The sequence below is a fragment of the Staurois parvus genome, unplaced genomic scaffold (assembly GCF_062004578.1).
Source record: "Staurois parvus isolate SC_StPar_1 unplaced genomic scaffold, SC_StPar_1.0 ptg001052l, whole genome shotgun sequence".
Taxonomy (NCBI): Eukaryota; Metazoa; Chordata; class Amphibia; order Anura; family Ranidae; genus Staurois; species Staurois parvus.
Window position 1 is genome coordinate 392,262 of NW_028318848.1, and position 20,054 is coordinate 412,315.

The 20,054-nt window shown below is 44.3% G+C and overlaps 1 protein-coding gene across 3 annotated transcripts in view; it reads right to left on the bottom strand.

The window, feature by feature from the left end:
* LOC149440792 (class I histocompatibility antigen, F10 alpha chain-like) overlaps nucleotides 1-19,709 on the bottom strand; it is an 81,430-nt gene extending 61,721 nt beyond the window's left edge. For all 3 annotated transcript variants that reach the window (XM_089658130.1, XM_089658129.1, XM_089658131.1), the window contains exons 1-2: nucleotides 19,565-19,709; nucleotides 5,660-5,920 (exon numbers count right to left, since the gene is read on the bottom strand). In XM_089658130.1, coding sequence (XP_089514256.1) covers nucleotides 5,660-5,920; nucleotides 19,565-19,637 — 334 coding nt within the window. In that variant the 5' untranslated portion in view covers nucleotides 19,638-19,709. The remainder of the gene's footprint in view (nucleotides 1-5,659; nucleotides 5,921-19,564) is intronic.
* Between the last annotated feature and the right edge of the window lie 345 nt (nucleotides 19,710-20,054).

A 20,054-nucleotide genomic window follows, 5' to 3' on the forward strand; every position in this document is an offset into this window, starting at 1 on the left:
AGCCCAACAAAAAAAAGCCCCACAGACAGATTGAAATTCAGTCAGTTCAGCAGGAAACAGTCACATTTTGATCCATCCATGAGCAGGCTGGTTGTACTGAAGTTGATCTATTGATCTAAGTCAATCTATTGACTGAATTCAGTACAACTAGCCTGTTGGGTTTTTTGTATGACCACTGCCAGCGGCTATAGTCACCAGCAGCGATCATTGCATTGTGACAGCGAGAAAACCTCCCAGAGTCAGAATAGAATATATTGGCGGGAGGGATTCCCCCATAGACACTGATTGTGCAGACGGGGGAATTGAGCAATTGTCTTTCCTTCAACCTGTGGATGAAGTAAAGAAAATTGCATAATGTATGGCCAGTCTTAGACGGTGTACACTCAGGCCAAAAAACATCAGAAAACAGTTGGTTCAGGGGGGATCGGTTGACTTCAGCCAGTGTGTACGGCTCCCTGTACATGCTGGAAAACCATCTTCTGATCATCGCTTGCAGCCAATGAGCACTGATCAGGGTGTTCTGTCATTGGGCAGTCCTCCTGTCACAACACAATCGATCAGCGGGGAGATCGCTGTACTAACATCTTTGTGTTATTGTGGCAATCAGTCATTTTCTTTCATTCAGCCTGCTGGGTTGAACAAAAAAAAAAAACCTTCTAGTGTGTACCCAGCATTAGTTGTAAAGGATATTGTACTAGATGAGAGATTAGAGATAAAAGTGTTATTGGGGTAATTAACTCAGAGAAAAGGATTGGAGGCATTAAACCGGACATAGATGGTGAAAATCTCAGCTGGTTCAGCAGGAACTGGTCGAGATTCAAACCATGTATGGGCAGGCTGAATGCACCCTAGTTGATTGATTGATCTATCAATCTACTTGGGTACAACCAGCCTGTCTGATTTTACATGCGATTTTAGCTAGCCGTTAGCGGTAATCACTGTGTTCTCCCAGTGGGGGTGGCAACCTCTGCCCCCCCAGGGGGAACAAAATGGCTCTGCGGGATGGATACCCCCATCAGCGCTGACTGTGTTGATGGGGAATCAAGCACTTTTCTTTCCTGCAACAGAAAACGATCCGTCTACAGATAGCTTTATTCTCACTGTAAATTATAGTCCTCTGAAATGTCCATAGAAGAAACTATTGTCACCTCAACTGTCACCTCATTGATTCCTTCTGAACTGCCCATTCCTTCAGTGAAAGGCTGTGTATAAATATAGGAATTTCAACATCATGTTTTCAGAAATGTATAAAGGTGATGCCAGAACGTCTGTAGTAGATGATGGGTAAAAGAAGGTTTCAATCAATTCCTTTCTTTTGAGGTTTTGTCCCTCCACTGAGGCCTGGAACCGTCCTCAAGAGGCCATTCATATACTGAGTGTGTCAATGTGGGTGTACTGTATATATGACATCAGGCACACAACTTTGAAATCACACAAATTCACTGTTAGTCGCACGATTTCAAAGTCGGGCTTGATGTGACCGGGGTGTAAGAGGCAAATTTAAAGATGTTGTAGAGGCTCGAAGTTTTTTTTACCTTCATTTATTCTATGCATGAAGGTAAAAACCTTCTCTGTGCAGCATCCCCCCCAGCCCCCCCTATTACTTACCTAAGCCCCCTCTCGATCCAGCGATGTGTTCTGGAATCTCAGCTATCACAGGACTGCCTCTCCTCATTGGTTGAGACACCAGCGGGAGCCAGTGATTGGCTCCCACTGCTGTCAATCACAGCCAGTGAGCCAATGAGAAGAGAGGGGGGCAGGGTCGAGCCATGGCTCCATGTGTGAATGGACACACAGAGCAGCAGCCCGGGTGCCCCCATAGCAAGCTGCTTGCTGTGAGAGCACCTGACAGGAGGGAGGGGCCAGGACCGCCGGTGGGGGACCCGAGAAGAGGGGGATCTGGGATGCTCTGTGCACAACCACTACACACAGCAGGTAAGTATAGACATGTTTGTTATTATTGTTAAAAAAATGTAAACCTTTAGAATCACTTTAAAAAAGAAAAAAACACTATTAAAGTAAAATGAGTCTGTGAAGAAAAAACATATGGCAGGAGTACCCCATGGCAGGACCTAAAAGTCATATGACCAAGGCTCTGCCAATCACACAGTTCTCTCCGCTAAATTGATCAGAGATGACTCTGTAGGATAGTGAAGGCTCCGCTCCGTGGCCTGTATTCCTGTATTTAGGCCCCATTCATAGTACTGATACTGAAACACACACACTCCCACGCCCGGTACCATGATATCTGGCATTGCATGCTACTTGAGATGGGTGATGTGGTTCTGAATTGCACCCAATGCACCTTGCTGATAAAGGTGAGCTACACAGCAGCACAATGTGTGGTATGGCGCTCACATACGCTGTAGTGTGGTGTGCTGCCATGAAAGGTGGAGGTCTGATTCCTGGGCAGCTGAGGTGGTATCCCATGTATTCAATCAGAATTGGATACCTAATGCAGCACATATAAATGCACAAAAACAAGCGTGCTTTACCACACCACAGCACTTCACGTTACCCTCACCTTAATGTGAATTTAATCCCAATGATTTATTATTTTTCCAAAACAGTTACATCCAAGGCCAGCCATGAATTGCTTGTACTCAACCAAACTGCCAAGTCATCAAATGGCCGGTGTCAGAACTGATCACATGTGCAGCACCATGGCAACTGCAGATCAAAACAGAGGCCAAGATGGCGGCTTCCTTGGATGTAAAGATTAGGAGGATTCAGTTCTGCTTTAAATCAGTATTGTACCCCAGAGCAAAAATGTGATACATTGCAGCTTACCGATTCCTAGATATAGTGGCTGCATTCGTTTTTCAGACCAGGTGATACAGCCAGTAAGTCTGTTGATTTTCAACCTCCTTTAATAAACCAAGCTGTACAGAAAAAGTGTCAGAGGGTTGAGACAAACCATTTACCACTGACAGGGGTGCTTACAATGATCAGCTTTTATTAATTTATGTAAAATTTGTATCACAAAAGGAAGAAAAACTGTTGCTTTAACAGTTTATAAAATGTTAACTGGAGTTCAGTTTTCATTTGTTAGTCAAGTCCATCTAATATTCCCCCCAGAATGTTAATGATGTCTGAGCATGGGTCTATCACCATCCACAGGTGAAAATAAAGAAAAAATCCTCCTCTGCTCCACTGACAACGGTTTTCCTGTACAGCTGAATATGGCTGCTCACAGGGACTTCCTTGTGCCGTTGTCAGTGTCTGTACTAGCAGGACAGCACAGCCCCACCCTGGGCAGCCCCAACCTATCCGTCCCCACCTATGTCCCATTCTGCCCCTCAGTGGTCACAACCTCCAACTGCAGAGGGGCAAACACATCACTTCTGGAAGCAATGCTCCTAGGTAAAAAGGTACAAAAAACAAAGCTTAATCTGGCCATAGATGGTGCGATTTGTGTTTGCGGGAAAGAAAATCGCTGGATTCCCTCATCATCACAGTCAGTGTTGATGAGGAAATGCCTCCCATGGAGCTATTGCTGCCGGCAATAATTGCATAAAAAATCCAACATGCTGGTTGTACCCAAGTTAATCGATCAATCAACTTGGGTACAATCAGACCACCCACAGACTGTTCGAATCTCAGCCTGCCCCTTTTAAACTGGGCAAGATTCGAAGTGTCCACGACCGGCTTTAGTCAGACCAATTGATTTACATTCCTGAAATGATCGAGGGATTTGTTTAAACACAAACCTTTTATTCCACTTTCAGTCTCTGTTCACATCTCTGCTTTTTGCTTTTTTCTGTTTTGCAGTGTTTGCATTGGCACAGCGGCCCATTTATTTGAATATGCTGCTCTACCTGTTGAAAATGCAGGGAACAGATCCTTCCACCTTCTCTGAAATCACAACCACACAGAAACCTCATGGTTCTATGTGTTCCTGTGCACAAGAAAATGCCCCACATTTTCCAATACGTGGGGGTGCCATTAAAGCCTAAGTTCACCCTTAGAGTCCAGCACAACCCAAAAACAATTGATCATGTTGAAAGCAATCGATCAATATAACAATAACATACAGTGCATGTAAGTGAATATAGTACACACATAAAAAAATCCATATCGATCCAAAAGTGATTGCTCCACAAAAAGTGTTAAATAACCCGAATGTTGTGCAATAAATACAATATAACACAGAAATAGTGTCCAGGTGTGTTATTTTGAACATCAAAAACCAAAAACAAATTGATCCAAAAAACAATCAACCTATACAAAAAAATTGAAAAACAATCTTTTGTACTATATTCTCTTATATGCACTGTATTTTATTGTTATGTCTATTGATTGCTTTCCACACAATTGATTTTTTTTTTTGCACTGCACTCTTTGTATATACATTTTCAGTTGTGGGAACATGTCAGAGAATTAGTGGTAACCTGTATTTTGTTTCCCTGGATTAGGGGTGGTGTGGGGTATTGCTTTATTTTTATCACCTTTGGAACATGTTACATGTTGTACCAGCTTTTGGGATGGAACTTGTAACATGTTCCAGCATCTGCACCTTCTCCCCAGATCCCCCCCTCCCTGTGATAGCAGATGTGGGGAGAGGATCCCCCGTTCACTGTCACAGGGAGGGGAGATGGGGGAGAGGAGGCAGGAGCTGGAACATCTTACATGATCCTCCTGTAACGTGTTCCAAAGGTGAACTTAGCCGTTAATTGTTGTTTATTCAGAGATTGGTAAAAGGGATTAAAGTGGAAGTTCAGCCAAAACTGAACTAATGCTAAACCTGCTCCCACCCCCATTCTAATCCTCATCTATCTAACCCTGTAAAGAAAAGATCGCTGTACTTACCTGATCTAAAGCTGCTCTGGGCTGGTCTCCAGCTGCGGCTTCTGTGTAGAGAGAGAAAGCCGACAACGGCTGGGAAGGGACTAGGAAATGGAGCCACCCATAGACTTACTATGGGGCATTCATTGTTGGCTGTCACTGCTCTACACAATAGCCGCTGCTGACAGCTCAGCCTGGGACCAGACCGGAGCAGCTCCAGAATAGGGGAAAATATACAGCATCTACCAGAAGTGAGTCCACCCCTCACATTTATGTAAATATTTTATTCTATCTTTTCATGTGACAACACTGAAGAATTGACACTTTGCTGCAATGTGACGTAGTCAGTGTACAGCTTGTATAACATGTAAATTTCTGTCCCCTCAAAATAACTCAACACACAGCCATTCATGTCTAAACCGCTGGCAACAAAAGTGAGTACTGCATTTGTCTTATGCTTTTAGTAGGGTAAAAGTGCAGCAAAGATGCATCAATGTGAAAGGGTCCAAACTGAAAGTCTGGAGATTGCTGAAGAGAACAGAAACATCTCACAGCTGCTATTCATCAGCTTGGTTTACCCCTTTGAGGCCAAGTAAAGTCAGAGTGAAGTCTGGAGTAGAGGAGATCAGCTATGGCGGCCTCCATATCTCTCAGTACAGGGTTCCTATAAGAAGTAGTTGTGTATATTTATAGGTGAGGTGATAATTCTGATCAGATGATGGAGGAATTTATTAATCAAGCTGTGATCTTCTATAAATCTGTCTCATAGAATGTCTCATCTCTCCTGTGTTTGTCGGCCTTTCCCCCCCTGTATCCTGTCTGCAGGGTTTGTATTTGGTGTAATAAAGAAATAGAAATGTAAGAATTGTCTCACCTCCAGTCTGGTTGAATCGTCTCATCACTGTTTGTGCATCGTGCTTGAAAACAGCCTCAGTGTTCCGACCTATTCGTGTCTCTCTCTCCCAGTAGTCAGGTCCCGCTTTCTTCATCCATTCAGACTTGGGAAAGAACTGCCGAGTGTCGCTGTTATAATGCTCTGTCTCCGTATCATCCACATATCCGACTATAGAGAACGCAGGGAGCCCGGATCCCGGAGAGGAGACTCCAGTGTAATAAAACTGCATAGAGTGACTGTCTGATAGAGAGACATACAGACTGTTATATATACATCCTGTACACATCACACAGCATAATGTATATAATGGATACATACAAGTGTCATCCCTGACCCAGATCACTGCCGGAATAAGATCAGATCATGTCTACTTCAATGTGAAGTGAACAATGTACTGAGAAAATCCCCTCCAATGTAACAAAGATGGTATGAATTTACTATTAGTACAATCAGGGGCCCCCAGGATCACTGGGCAGCCTGGCAGATGAAGGGGTGGATTTAGATAGGAGGGGTGCCAGATTTTAGTCTTCCCTAGGGCAGCCCAAAACCAAAATACACCACTGAGTACAATCCCATCTATGAACGGCAATCCAAATCTACACACTGACCATAATGTATGATGTAATTAGGGATGAGCTCAGCCATGGCTGGACACAAGTCTGGACCTGCCTCACCGATCCCACCAGGATGTTGTCACAGCGAACCACAAGCAGCAGAGGCATCCCCCACCCTGTATCCGCACATATACAAGGGGGGTATAGCAATGGCTGACAGGAGTTCAGGAGGTGCTACTGCCACCTGATAATACATTTCTTAGACTTTTTTAATTGCTGAAGTGCGTTTTTACATCGTGTGACATTTCTCCAACAGTGAGCCAAGTGTTTGGGTTATAGTCGTGGTGCGGCCCCATTAGTCTCAATGGGTGAGTTTGACAAGCAGTGAGACCCGTCAGAGCCGGCAACCCAACATAAAAATGGTGTAGCCATGAAGCAAAAGCATCGCAGCCACAGCCTCTGCACAGCCCTGTCAGGCTGTAATATTAGTATTTGGGTGGTTGGGGGCAGTAAAACTGTGGATCAGCCACCCATTTTCATTATCCCACAGCTAACCATGTGAAAGAGCCCTTAGTGCTTGAACTTCTGTACTAAGATCCGTCTCTGTGCAGGAGAATACCCCCCAACCCCCTCCCCCTACACACAGATCACTGAGGATTCGGGGGAAATTTACACCTAAAAAAACATTAAAATCGCAGAGCAACCGGAGCAATTCCCTGTTGTGGCCGCTCTGCATTGTCAGATGTGCTAGGGGGCAGTGTGGTACGTGACTCAGCACATCACACAGCTCCATTTTTTTGTTTTGTACCAACTTTATTTGAACTGTGCAAAATGTACAAAATGCGCTGTGCTGCCTGACATTGCAGTGCGATTCGGCTCAAGGCACTGCGATAAAATGCCGCATGTCTGCATTATACCGCAACACTAGGCTGCATTGCAGTGTGAATGGGACACAGAGGAAGCAATCGTTTCCTGTCACTGCATAGAGTATGAATTGGCCCTTATACAATCTCGGGTTTATTACAACATCCTCTAACAATCATTGTATGTACATGACGCAGCTTTATTGTTATATAATACTGACAGAGATGAATACATTTTGTGTATATGTTGTAGTCTGTGTGTGCACATTGGTACACATGGAGGGCGCACATTGGTACACATGGAGGGCGCACATTGGTACACACGGAGGGTGCACATTGGTACACATGGAGGGCGCACATTGGTACACATGGAGGGTGCAGACTGAATGCTGTGATCATAGGCTTTCACATGAGCTCCAAGCCCTGCCATACACACATATATGGTTTAGTAAATCAGACCCAAAATAATTCATCCACATCACCAATGTTTAATCTGCTACAAATAACAAGGACCATTGTGTACTGAGAATACAAGCTTGATGTCCACAAACAAAAATAAAGTGATAAGAGGAATGAAAGGATTAAAAAATGTGATGAGAGACAGTAAGGGTGGGGGAGGGGGGCCCTGCAATACTACCAATGATGAGAATTACAGGACAATGTGGGGTCTGTGTATGAAAAGTGATCTGAGATCAATGATTTGTCACCAGCAACCAACTCTCTGCAATGCAGTGTTGAAAAATAAACAAGGATCCTTACTGTAGGAGAGAAGAAAGCTCCTGATCGCTGCAAACCAACGAGACCCGACGGTCATAGAGGTGAAAGCAGCCTCAGCCAGCTCCGTCCAAGCCACGCCCCAATCTATGTAACCCTGTGGGACAAAACGCGTCGGGGAGGCATGACCTGGATGAAGTCTCGGTGGTGTGCGGCGATCAGGAGCTTTCTTCTCTCCTACTGAATGTATTGAGCCGCAATGGGCTCTTCCCAAGCCAGTACCATCAGTGGGAGTCACCAAGTTAAGATTAAAACATGAGAGGCACCCAAAGTATTCACAATACAGGTTCACAAGGATCCCAACTGGTTACTATTGGCAACAATGAATCTTTTTGTTATATATATATTCTCTGTTCAAATGGGAAAAAGTTTTGCATTCAATTCTATTAAAATGGGATATATATATCCCATTTTAGTAGAATTGAATGCAAAACTTTTTCCCATTTGAACAGAGTAAGGGAGGGTTATGACCTTTGTCAGTTTTTGCTATATTTGATTTATTTATTTCAGGTACTTATATAGTGCTGTCAATTTACGCAGCGCTTTACACATATATTGTACATTCACATCAGTCCCTAACCCTCAAGGGGTGTACAATCTAAGGTCCCTAACTTACATTCATACATACACATATTAGGGCCAATTTAGAAAGGATCCAATTAACCTACCAGCATGTCTTTGGAGTGTGGGAGGAAACCCACACAGGCAGAGGGAGAACATGCAAACTCCAGGCAGGTGGTGCTGTGGCTGGCATTCGAACCAATGACCCTAGTACTGCCAGGTGGAAGTGCTAACCATTTAGCCACTATATGTCCAATTGGCGAGTCTTCCTGTACTATAGCCAACCCAGGAAATGAGAAGAAATCCCTCCGAAGTTCGGTAAACTATGGTTGTCACCAGAACTAGTGTCCCCATTGGAAGATTTCCCTTCTATTCCTGTTCTGGATCTAACCATAATTTGGGATTTTCTTTCCCATTTAGGCCGGGTCCACAGCAGTACAATCTGAGATGTGATTTCAGATGCACAGAATCGCATGACAATGGAGATCACGTTGTTCTCAATGGTGCCCATTCACATCAATGGAACTCAGCATGGAGTGATTTTGGAAAACGTTGCTGGACTACTTTGCTGTGATTCCGGTGTGATTTTGGACCAAAAGAATATGCAAACCAAATCCAAAACACAACCAAGTCACACGACATAATCACACTAAAAATCAGATCAAAATCAGATGGCCGAGCCTCACCCTCAGGGATACCAGTAATAGGATATATAGAGGGTACATTGGGGGGTCTCATCCCTCCCCCACTCTGTCCAATGATAACAAAATACTGCCATTACTTCTACTATAATCTGGAGAGCCCCTTGTAAGGATCAGCCACACAAAACTGATTTTTGGGCATTTTGCAGAATCCCCCACATTCATATACAACATAAAATTGGGAGTGCAGCGCTATAAAAAATAGATGAATAAATTAATTAATTAATGGTATATGCAATCAGCCGGATATGAATCCTACGTAATAGAGTCCTATAAACTGAATGGTAAACAGTCCAAGGTAATAAATATGACATCAATCAAAACGAGTGTATTCCTGTATCCCGACATGGAGGTATAGAGAGATTGCCCACTCACCGGAAGCGTTATCTTAATGCGCGTATAGAGATCTCATGTAGCCGAAGGTCCTGTGAAGGTATAGCCTGGTAATGGGAGTATCCTCTGGTGGACGCTCAGATGGCAGGTGCCGGGGATAATGGTCTGGTCTAACACTCTTACTTCTCCAGTCTGGACAGGTACCTGGAATACTGGGCTGAGGTGTGGAGGCTCAGTGCCAAGTAGTAAAGATACAAATGCTCATAGTGTAGTATTGTAAAGATTTATTTAGATAAATATTAATGAAGTAACAATATGAGCATAAATGTACAGGGTGATTGTGAGTAATAATAAGCTCCTGAATACACTGACCAGTGGAACCATGGAGTGGCCGCTGGACCTGGAACAGGCTGATCAGAAACGGGTATACTACTGATATATTCCTCCCTCTGGAGGTATCTGAGAGATATAAATTGATTTAGGAAGAAAACCAATTAATATAAAAAAAAGTTCTCTACAGGGGGAAGAAAAATCCCAGAAAAGTGTAGAAATCTCCCGACTCCCAACTAGAATCCTGAATCCAGCGATGTATGAAGAGCTGCAGGTGTCCTTCATAAAACCAGCAAAAACCAAAATCAATGCATACAAATAGGGACACAGCGATGTTTCTGCTGCCCAATGATTGGCCGAAAATAGGGTTATCTGCGTTCTGCCGATAATGGCCACCAAAAAAGTGGCATTTTGCCACATTTTACTATGATTTTGCCAAGTTTTTGCTGCGATTTTACCAGTTTATGGTGTTTTTCACAGGTCAGGCGACTCAAAAACCGCACCAAAAATGCAACACGGGTGAAATTTTGCCACGTTTTCAATGCATTTGCCCTGGTTCATACTAATGCAATGTGGAAAATACATAAAGTCCTGTGCGTCTCCCACACCGCATCGCAATCACATGGTGTCTATACAATCTGCTGCAGGTGTCAATGTTGTTAAGTTAACACTCTGAAACAGATCACAAAACAGTGTGATTGCCAGAATCGCATTACATGGGCATACATAGAATTTAAATGGAGGCATTTTTTTCAGCTTTTCTTGCACTCTTTTAATCGCAAAAGTGCTTCAAAAACTTCTCAGTGTGAAACCAGCCGAAAAGGTGCAGAAAATAAATTCATATTGATTTAAATTGATGATATTAATAAAGAAATTAAACACAATTATATATAAAATGTATAGAAATATATACGGGGCTATTTTTTTCCTCAGAGAATAGGTGCAGGACCTCCCTCCTTCTGAGTCACTCCTTGTCTCCACCCTCTACCCACCTCTGAGCACCGTCCCTGGCAGGGGCAGACTGACAACTCATGGGGCCTCCGGGCAATAGGGGATCATGGGGCCCTTGTGTCCTTGCCCAAACTCAGAAAAGCCTATGAAAAAGGAAACAGGGGCATCTCATGGGGCCCCCTACTGACCCCGGGCCCTCAGGCAGTGCCCGAGTGCTTGGTCAGTACGCCCCTGGTCCTTGGGTTCCACCCCCTACCCTCCTCTGAGCACCGTCCCTGGGTTCCACCCCCTACCCTCCTCTGAGCACCGTCCCTGGGTTCCACCCCCTACCCACCTCTGAGCACCGTCCCTGGGTTCCACCCCCTACCCACCTCTGAGCACCGTCCCTGGGTTCCACCCCCTACCCTCCTCTGAGCACCGTCCCTGGGTTCCACCCCCTACCCACCTCTGAGCACCGTCCCTGCATTCCACCCCCTACTCACCTCCCAGTACCGCTCCTTTTAGAGAGTACAGAGCCAAGTATCATTTTTGGTGCTAAGTAATTTGCATGGAATTTGTTAATAACAAGAAGAGCAGTAAAACAGATCCCCCGCAGCCAGCAGCAACAGACCTTCCAGCAACAATAGATCCACCAGCAACAATGGACCCCTACAACAAAATACCACCCCATCAACAACAGACCCCAGCAGCTACAAAAGATCTCCCAGCAGCCAGCATAGATAGACTGCCCAGCAGACAGCAGCTAAGACCCGTCCCTCAACAGGATACCCTGTCCAGAAACAATGGACGCCCACAACAAAATACCCCAGCAGCAAAAATAGATCTTCCAACAGCCAACATCGACAGACTGCCCAGCAGACAGCATGTCAAGGTCCTACCTTTTCCCAGAGGTTATGTTACTCCATGTGCTGGCATCCATCTTGGATTTTTGCAGAGCATGGTGGGAATCTTTTATGCCTTCAGGTCTCTGAGGTGCAGCCCCCAGAGGGGTGTGGCTGATTACATATAAGCCTATGGTCCGCACATGCTCTTTGCACTTGTGTCTTTGTGTTGCTACAGCTCTGTTCTGACTCTCGTGACTCTCCTGGAATCTGACTCGGCTTGTGACTCGACCATTCTTTGTGTTCTCCTTTGATCTGACCCTCTGTTGCTGAACCCGGCCCGTGACCTGTGATTCTCGTCTGCTGTCCTGTACCGTTTTGTCCCGTTGTTGTCGACCCGGCCTGCCCGACTACTCTATTGCCCTTTCCACCAGCTACACGCCATTGGCGGCGGCCATTACCGCAACTGGGGTGTCTCAGGGGCCGCGACCTGGTTCCTGGCTGCGTCAAGTCCATCCCCACCATTAGGGGTCCTGGTGAAGGGCAGCCTGAGACTTAGACTCCGCGTCCTGAGGGACTTCGGTCTGTGGGTGGTGGTTGTCGTCAGCTAGTGTGTTACATTGATATTAGGCCTGCCTGTTCGTTTCTCAGCTCCTGCCCTGACACAGCAACTAAGACCCCTCCCTTAACAGTATACCCCTTCCAGCAACAATAGATCCCCCACAGCAACAACAGACCTCCCCAGCAACAAAATACCACACATAGATCCCCAAAAGTGACAAGAGATCCCCCCCAGCAGCCAGCATCAATAGACCTTCCAGCACACACCAGCACCCCTTGCCATTACATACATCCAATGCTGAAGGTGCCGGAACCGCGTTTCCCCGCGTTCCCACTGAAAAAAGCCCTGTATACTTCGGCCAAATGCATCCTGAATTTTCAGTTTTGGTCCAGAATTTTAATTTCATTTTTTCATCTTTCAAAAGATTTTTTTGAAGAATATATATTTCTATTCACAGAACTGCACCCCCAATAATAAAATAAAATCAATTCCACTAATCACATCTCCTAGAAGGAACTGATGATAAATCTAAAAATCAGAAAAAGGAAATTAATTAAAAATAGATAAAAAAAGAATAATGGAAATGATAAATTATAGAAACATTCTACATAACCAATAATATAGAGACCGCACTTTCAAAACATAAAAAAACCTAAAGTAAACCTTTAATAAACCTAAACCCCTCAGTAAGCCTAAAGGAAACCTTTTCTCCGGCCTCATTCACCCGAGGGGCGAGGACTGCTATGCCTCAGAAAAGTGATCCAAAGCTGGACAGGCAGCGAGGAGGAGATATGTTCTTTTAGTTTTAAAACTTTAAAGAAGTGTGGTATATCAAAGAAGCAAAAATTCATACTGACCTATACAGCTGCAGCTTTCTCCTCACTGGCTCTAAGACCAAGCACTGAGTGATCACATCACCGCTGGTCATTCAGTTCTCAGTCTTCAATCTGCAGAGAGCAGGTGACTGTCATTCACCAGCTCTCTGCTCTGCTCCTCCAGCACTCACTGAAGTGTCAGGCTGTGGAGGGGGCAGTGGCATGCTGAGAGACTGAGCCAGCTGTCAGTCAGACATCTGGGTGGATCCTGACATTGTTGGCGGGATATATCCAAAGACTGGAGCTGCTCTGTAATGTCAGCTGACAGCAGACTTTAGCAGGAAATAAGGTAACTCCTGTGACCCAGAAGAGAAGTACGACCAAAAAAGCTTTGGACACACTTCTTTTTTAACAATGATTGCAGGTTCACTTTGAAGGAGAACTCCGGACAAAACACAAAACTTAGCAATCATCTGGAAAGAATATATTCAGTATTTAAATGTCTCCAGGCTTTTTGTTGGCCTATGATGGTGAGTACACACTGCTGGGGACTGGAGGAAATGACAGTCAACATGTTACTCAGCTCTGTGCGGGGAAATAACTGCTTCACTTTCAGGCTGAATTCCCACTTCTGCGTTCCCTTGTGGTGCATTAATGGCGGTCACAATGCACACTGAAATATGCCGTGTTAAAGGGGTTCTAAAGATAAAATATTTGTTACCTCAATGCATCCTCTGCAGGTCTTCCCTCCCCTCTTCCTGATGTCATAGACTTTGCTGAAAGCAGTGGGAGCCATTGACTATTGCTGCTGTCAGTCCAATCCTGTGTGGAAGGGACAAGCTGCACTGTGTGTGTCTATGGATGCGCACAGCCTGGCTGGGGATCAAGCCTGCATATCTGAACCCCATAGCAAGCGGCTTGCTATGGGGTCAGAGAAGAGGAGGAGAAAGATTGCAGGTGGGGGACTTCAGAAGAGAAGGTTTGAGGCCTATCTGTGCAATACCATTGTACAGGTCAGGTGAGTAGAACATGTTTATTATTTTATATTACAAAACAGTGCCTGTAGAAATGCTTTAAGGCAGTGCGATCATTATAAATGTCCTGATAATTTACTGCAACAAATAAAAAAACTACATCTGATCGCATGTTAGCAATGCGGCACCACAATGTGCAGTGAGTTGTAGTGCAGTGCATTGCCCTTTGCTGTACTGCGCAATATTTCTCCTTTATTTTAATTGCAGCAATTTGCAAACCAAACCATTAGGGCTCATTCACATGGGTGCTTAGTCATGTACAGCATGCAAAGACATTTGTTTACTTTTATCCACCAATGAGCTGCATGCAGGCAGTCCATAGAAAGTAGATAGAAATGAGCAGGTATGTAGAGATGGGTGCAAAGACTGTACATCCAGGTCCTATGTGAATGAGTAGGGGTACATTGTACCCCTACTCATTCACTAAAAAAGTGTCAAAAAGTAAATAAAAATGCACACAGTTTTTGACAAGTAATTTATTGAAAAAAAATTAATTTTCCAGGGTGTATATCCATCATCAGTCATCAACCATGATGAACGCCGGAAAAAAAAAGGTCCGCACCCGACGAAGATTCCGCCGTCTGACAGTTCTTCCATCTCCCGCCCCTAAATAAACTGATGTCACAAGGGAGCTCAGCAATATGGTGACATCACAGGATGCCCCAACCCTTAGTTTATTTCTCTGGTCAGCGGCTGGTGTTCATCCTGATTGATAATGGATCTACATCGATTGTGTGTTGTTTTTTTTTAAATAAAGGAATTGTCACAAACAGTGTGTGTGTTTTTATTTACTTTTTCACACTTTTTTGGTGAATGAGTAGGGGTACAATGTGATCCGGCAGCTCCAGAACCACACAATCACTTATAAAGGACTCTGCAGGTGCTGTCACTCCCCATCCCCCCATAAACACACAACTATTTTATTTTACCAAAATCTCTGCTATGTGTTTGTTGTAAATAGATAGTGCCGCGCTCCTATATAATAGTATATATGTCTCTTACTCCTAGAGGTACATAAATATATATCTAAAGCAATACATGAATCTCTGTGATCAATAAATAAAGTAGCAATTTTGAATTATTGGTGAATCGCTCTGACTAGTGAATCAAACAATATATATGGATGTAAGTTACATACAGGTGACTGATAACAATCACTCCTAAATTGATTGTGACTTGAAAAGTGCAATAGAATTCAAATACATACAGTCTAAATAGGTGCCCCTCTGTTCTGCTGTGATCACTCTATTTATATTGTGCAAAAGCATATAGAATTGTGCACGTGCATATATTAAAATAAGTAAATAAAAAGTCTTTCAGAATAAAATGTGCAGGTGGAGTCCTTATTCCCTCTCGCCGAGTGCTTAGTGGTCTCCCTATGCGCTCACCTTTATATTTGCCTGAATAAATCCAGGCAAATACGCTTTTAATCCTTCCAGGATTGATGGGATGGGATGGTACTCTTATACAAGCTGTTCCAGAGGGTAGGTGTGGATCTATAGGGGTTCTCCTGTTCTCTCCTTAATCCCCTTGTGCAGCTGCTCATGAATGGATATCCTGACCAGCTCTCTGAGGATCTCCTAATTCCCCTCCTGGGGTTGACACCTTCTCCAATCCTCCTCGGTGATCCCAGCTTGAGGAGTGTTGGTCAATTGGAAAAGGGAAGAAAACAGACCATGGTGCCTTATCTTTGTGCATAAAAGGAGATTTATTGCTGCCAATTAATCTAATTAGATTAGATTCAATCATTTTTCCCTGATGAAGTCACGTGACCCTGTGACGCAACGCGTAGGGGAGGGGCTCTGACGTCACGACGTTGCATTGGAGAGGCTCGGTGATCCCAGTACAGACGGAGGCAGACAGCACTGCAGGGGCAGAGGCAGAGTATTTCTGTAGATTGTCATCTCTGCTGACCTGGATTACAACAGAGCTGTATACCATTGTGCAACACCTTAATTGGCAGCAATAAATCTCCTTTTATGCACAAAGATAAGGCACCATGGTCTGTTTTCTTCCCTTTTCCAATTGACCAACACTCCTCAAGCTGGTATAAGGAGGATTGGAGAAGGTGTCAACCCCAGGAGGGGAATTAGGAGATCCTCAGAGAGCTGGTCAGGATATCCATTCATGAGCAGCTGCACAAGGGGATTAAGGAGAGAACAGGAGAACCCCTATAGATCCACACCTACCTTCTGGAACAGCTTGTATAAGAGTACCATCCCATCCCATCAATCCTGGAAGGATTAAAAGCGTATTTGCCTGGATTCATTCAGGCAAATATAAAGGTGAGCGCATAGGGAGACCACTAAGCACTCGGCGAGAGGGAATAAGGACTCCACCTGCACATTTTATTCTGAAAGACTTTTTATTTACTTATTTTAATATATGCACGTGCACAATTCTATATGCTTTTGCACAATATAAATAGAGTGATCACAGCAGAACAGAGGGGCACCTATTTAGACTGTATGTATTTGAATTCTATTGCACTTTTCAAGTCACAATCAATTTAGGAGTGATTGTTATCAGTCACCTGTATGTAACTTACATCCATATATATTGTTTGATTCACTAGTCAGAGCGATTCACCAATAATTCAAAATTGCTACTTTGTTTATTGATCACAGAGATTCATGTATTGCTTTAGATATATATTTATGTACCTCTAGGAGTAAGAGACATATATACTATTATATAGGAGCGCGGCACTATCTATTTACAACATTATATATACACTAGCGAGTGAGTCGGTGCAAGTGCCAGCGCACCAAACACATCACATAAGAAGATAAATATATATTACCCACTGAATACCTCATTTCATAATAGCTCACAAGCATTCACCATTTATATTATTTTACTCTGCTATGTATTTGCTCCAAATGTCACTATAGTGTATTCCTTCCTGAAATTATGACTTTGATAAACAATTTTGTAACTGCAGCCATTTTATTCTACAGGGTCTCTGCTTTCAGAAAATATACAATAATTTGGGGGTTTTAGTAATTTTCTAGCACAAAATGCTGATATTAACGTGTGATAAAAAAAATGGTTCTGGTAGAGAAGTAGTCAAACCTTGTCTGTGTCCCCATGTCCTCTTCCTGCTCTGTGTGACACCCATCATCTGGACAGGAAGTGAGGGAGAATCTCTCATGGCAGGACAGACACCAATACAATGCAGACAGAGGTCCTAACACTTCCCCAATCTATCCGAAACTGAAAACGTTTTTCCTAGAGTTGGGTTTAGGGTTCATGTACACTGCGGCTGATAAACTCACGTTCAGGAGATGTTCAGCGTTTTTTTCAGCAGCCCCTGAACTCTCCCTAATGTTTTCCTATGTGTCCATGTACACATCTTCGTTTACAGTCCTTTACAGGCATTTGAGTTTATAGTCGTTTTTTTGAATGCAGAAAACTTGCGTTCAGCAGTCGATTTTATCAGCGTTTCAAACGCAAAATGCTTGTAAACGCAGAAAATCACGTTTATAAGCATTTGCATTTGAAATTTTAACTCTTCCAGTTCCCGATGCTGTCCAGAGCCTTTTTTCATCATGAAAAATGCATGTAATGTGTTTTCAAGGTACTCAGATGGACAAAACACTGAACACAGGATGTTCCCACCAAGCTTGTCACACATTGTAATGACCAATTCACACCTCAGACCTCTCCCACCCTTGGAAACAAAAGATATGTTAATGACCATTCACACCTCAGATTCCTCATGAAGACCTCCTGCCAGGTGACCTTAATGACTCCACCAGACACCTTTCCCACCCTTGGAAACAAAATGTTAATGAGCAACTCACACCTAAGCTGATCTCAACACATACTGCTGTCTCTGCTTCTACTCTCTGTATTTCTCTGAAACAGTCTGAAATAGTTAATAATTTACCACTTTTCACTGCATTCTGGCCATTTGGGAGGTTCTCCTGTGCTTATTTTTAAAAAACGCTTCTAAACGCAAACGCACATAAACACGTTATGAAAACGCTGCTAAACAGACGTTTTTTAACCTACGTTTTCCAGCAGTCAGTCTCCATCGTTCAGAAGTGTCCCGTGTACATGGGGCCTTAGGTTTGGTTCACACCGGATGCGATTTAAAATAGCGCTTTTTATTTGCAATTTCACCGCGTTTTCTGAACATTTTTTGCAACTTGTGAAGATTTCCCAACAATTTCTTGCGTCTTCCATTGTGTTTTCTGGTGATTTCTTACATTTTCCATGTCCTGCTACTTGTCAGAGGGGACATCAGAGGGGATGTGGGGGGGAGGGGGGGGGTGTACTAGTCTCAGGGAGGAACAATGTGAGGGTCAGGCTTGAACAGGCAGAGACAGCCGGAAACAACTAGGAAAGGGTTAATAAAAATGATCACAAATCGCGCATATTTCCACACACTTGCGTTTTGCGTGCGATTTCTATTGTCGTCTATGTATGTGAAATCGCAACAAACTGCAGGAAAAGTCATACAAGAACGGCTTTGGAAATGGCGCTGCAGCAAATGGCGTATGTTCAGACACTCACATTCATTAGATCCGATTCCAATTCCCAAATCTCGGCGGTGTGAACCGGCCCTCATCCTCCGCTCACATCAAACCCGACTCTGAAATCCTGCGACTTACAGGAAAGTAAAGTCAGGGGACTCGCTGATTTAGGTGCGATTTGTAAGACATCCGATACAGGTATCTATGTAAATCGCACCAAATGTAGTGCATGTACTACTGTAGAGATCGCTGCGGCTGCGACCAAGTCAGAACCGCGCCGATATGATCGCTCTGATAGCGGACAATAGGGGGCGACTTGGCATACGATTTACAAGTCGCATGACACACAAATCTCATGCCAAATCGCACCGATGTGACCGGGGGCTAAAGGAAGATCTAAAGCTGAATGTTTGTTATTGTGGATAAAGTAGGGGAGGGAACAACCTCTGTATTCTGCCATCTGGGTCTCATTAGGGGGATTTTCCTTCACTTCCTGTCCTATAGACTCAACAGGAAGTGAGAAGAAATCCCCTCCTAGTTGTCACAGAAACAAATGTCCCCATTCTTCCTGTTGTGGTGACAACACATCATGTTGGTTGTGTCCTCACTATTCTTCCTGTGATTTGGTGATCAGCACACATGGGGGGGGGGGGGTGAGTCTCCCTAACGGGGTCACAGACAGCAATACAATCCATCCAGAGGATCTGACCCCTCACCACTCCATCCAAATCTGAACTACAAGTCCCCCCCCCAGTTATATGTCCATGCGACAGAGGAGAATGAACACAGCGCCCCCTCCAGGATCACATCTAGAACAGGAAATAGGTGTGAGCAGTGAGAAGGTGAAATGTATTGTCAGCGGATACACTGTGATGTCTGGTGAGCCCTGACCTCTCCGCCCATCCCCCGCTCCGTACACACGATCCAGGAGCAGCCTTCAGAGCCTGGAGAGCCGTATTGTCATCTTCACACAGACAGGACATGGCTGTCACTTCCACAATACTTCTACCTTTATCACTACACATTGATTTCTACCATTCTATACAACACTTGGAGGAAATCCCCCCCACTGACAACATGGCATCTATATTGTCCTCTACTTACCACACTGCACCCCTGACACCCCCACAATCATCAGGATGAGGGGGGTCACCATCTTCATCCTCCCCGCTGTCATCTATAGAGACCCCAAAACACCTCACCGACCACTTCCCCCAGCTCAGGGACAGTCTGTGTACAGGAGGGCGGAGCTCTGTGCTGATTGGAGGAGGCTTCCTCTCTACCCAATAGGAAAATCAGGAGATGGAGGGTCAGCAGTTACCGGGCAGAGTGACAGTGAGACGGTTGGAGAGGAGAAGCCACAAAGTGAAAGTGAAATCTGGAGACATCCAACCAATAGGATTCCAGGAATCCAAAGATTGTGAATGTGCAAATCCCCCCAATCATCTCCTGATACCGGGCATGGGAGGGATCCACAGGAAACCCCGGGGATCAATCACAGGAGGGATCTCTATTGATCTACAGAGATCCCTCCGCACCATTCCACACCAGAGAAGGAGTTTACAATCTAATGCCCCCCCACTGACATACAGAC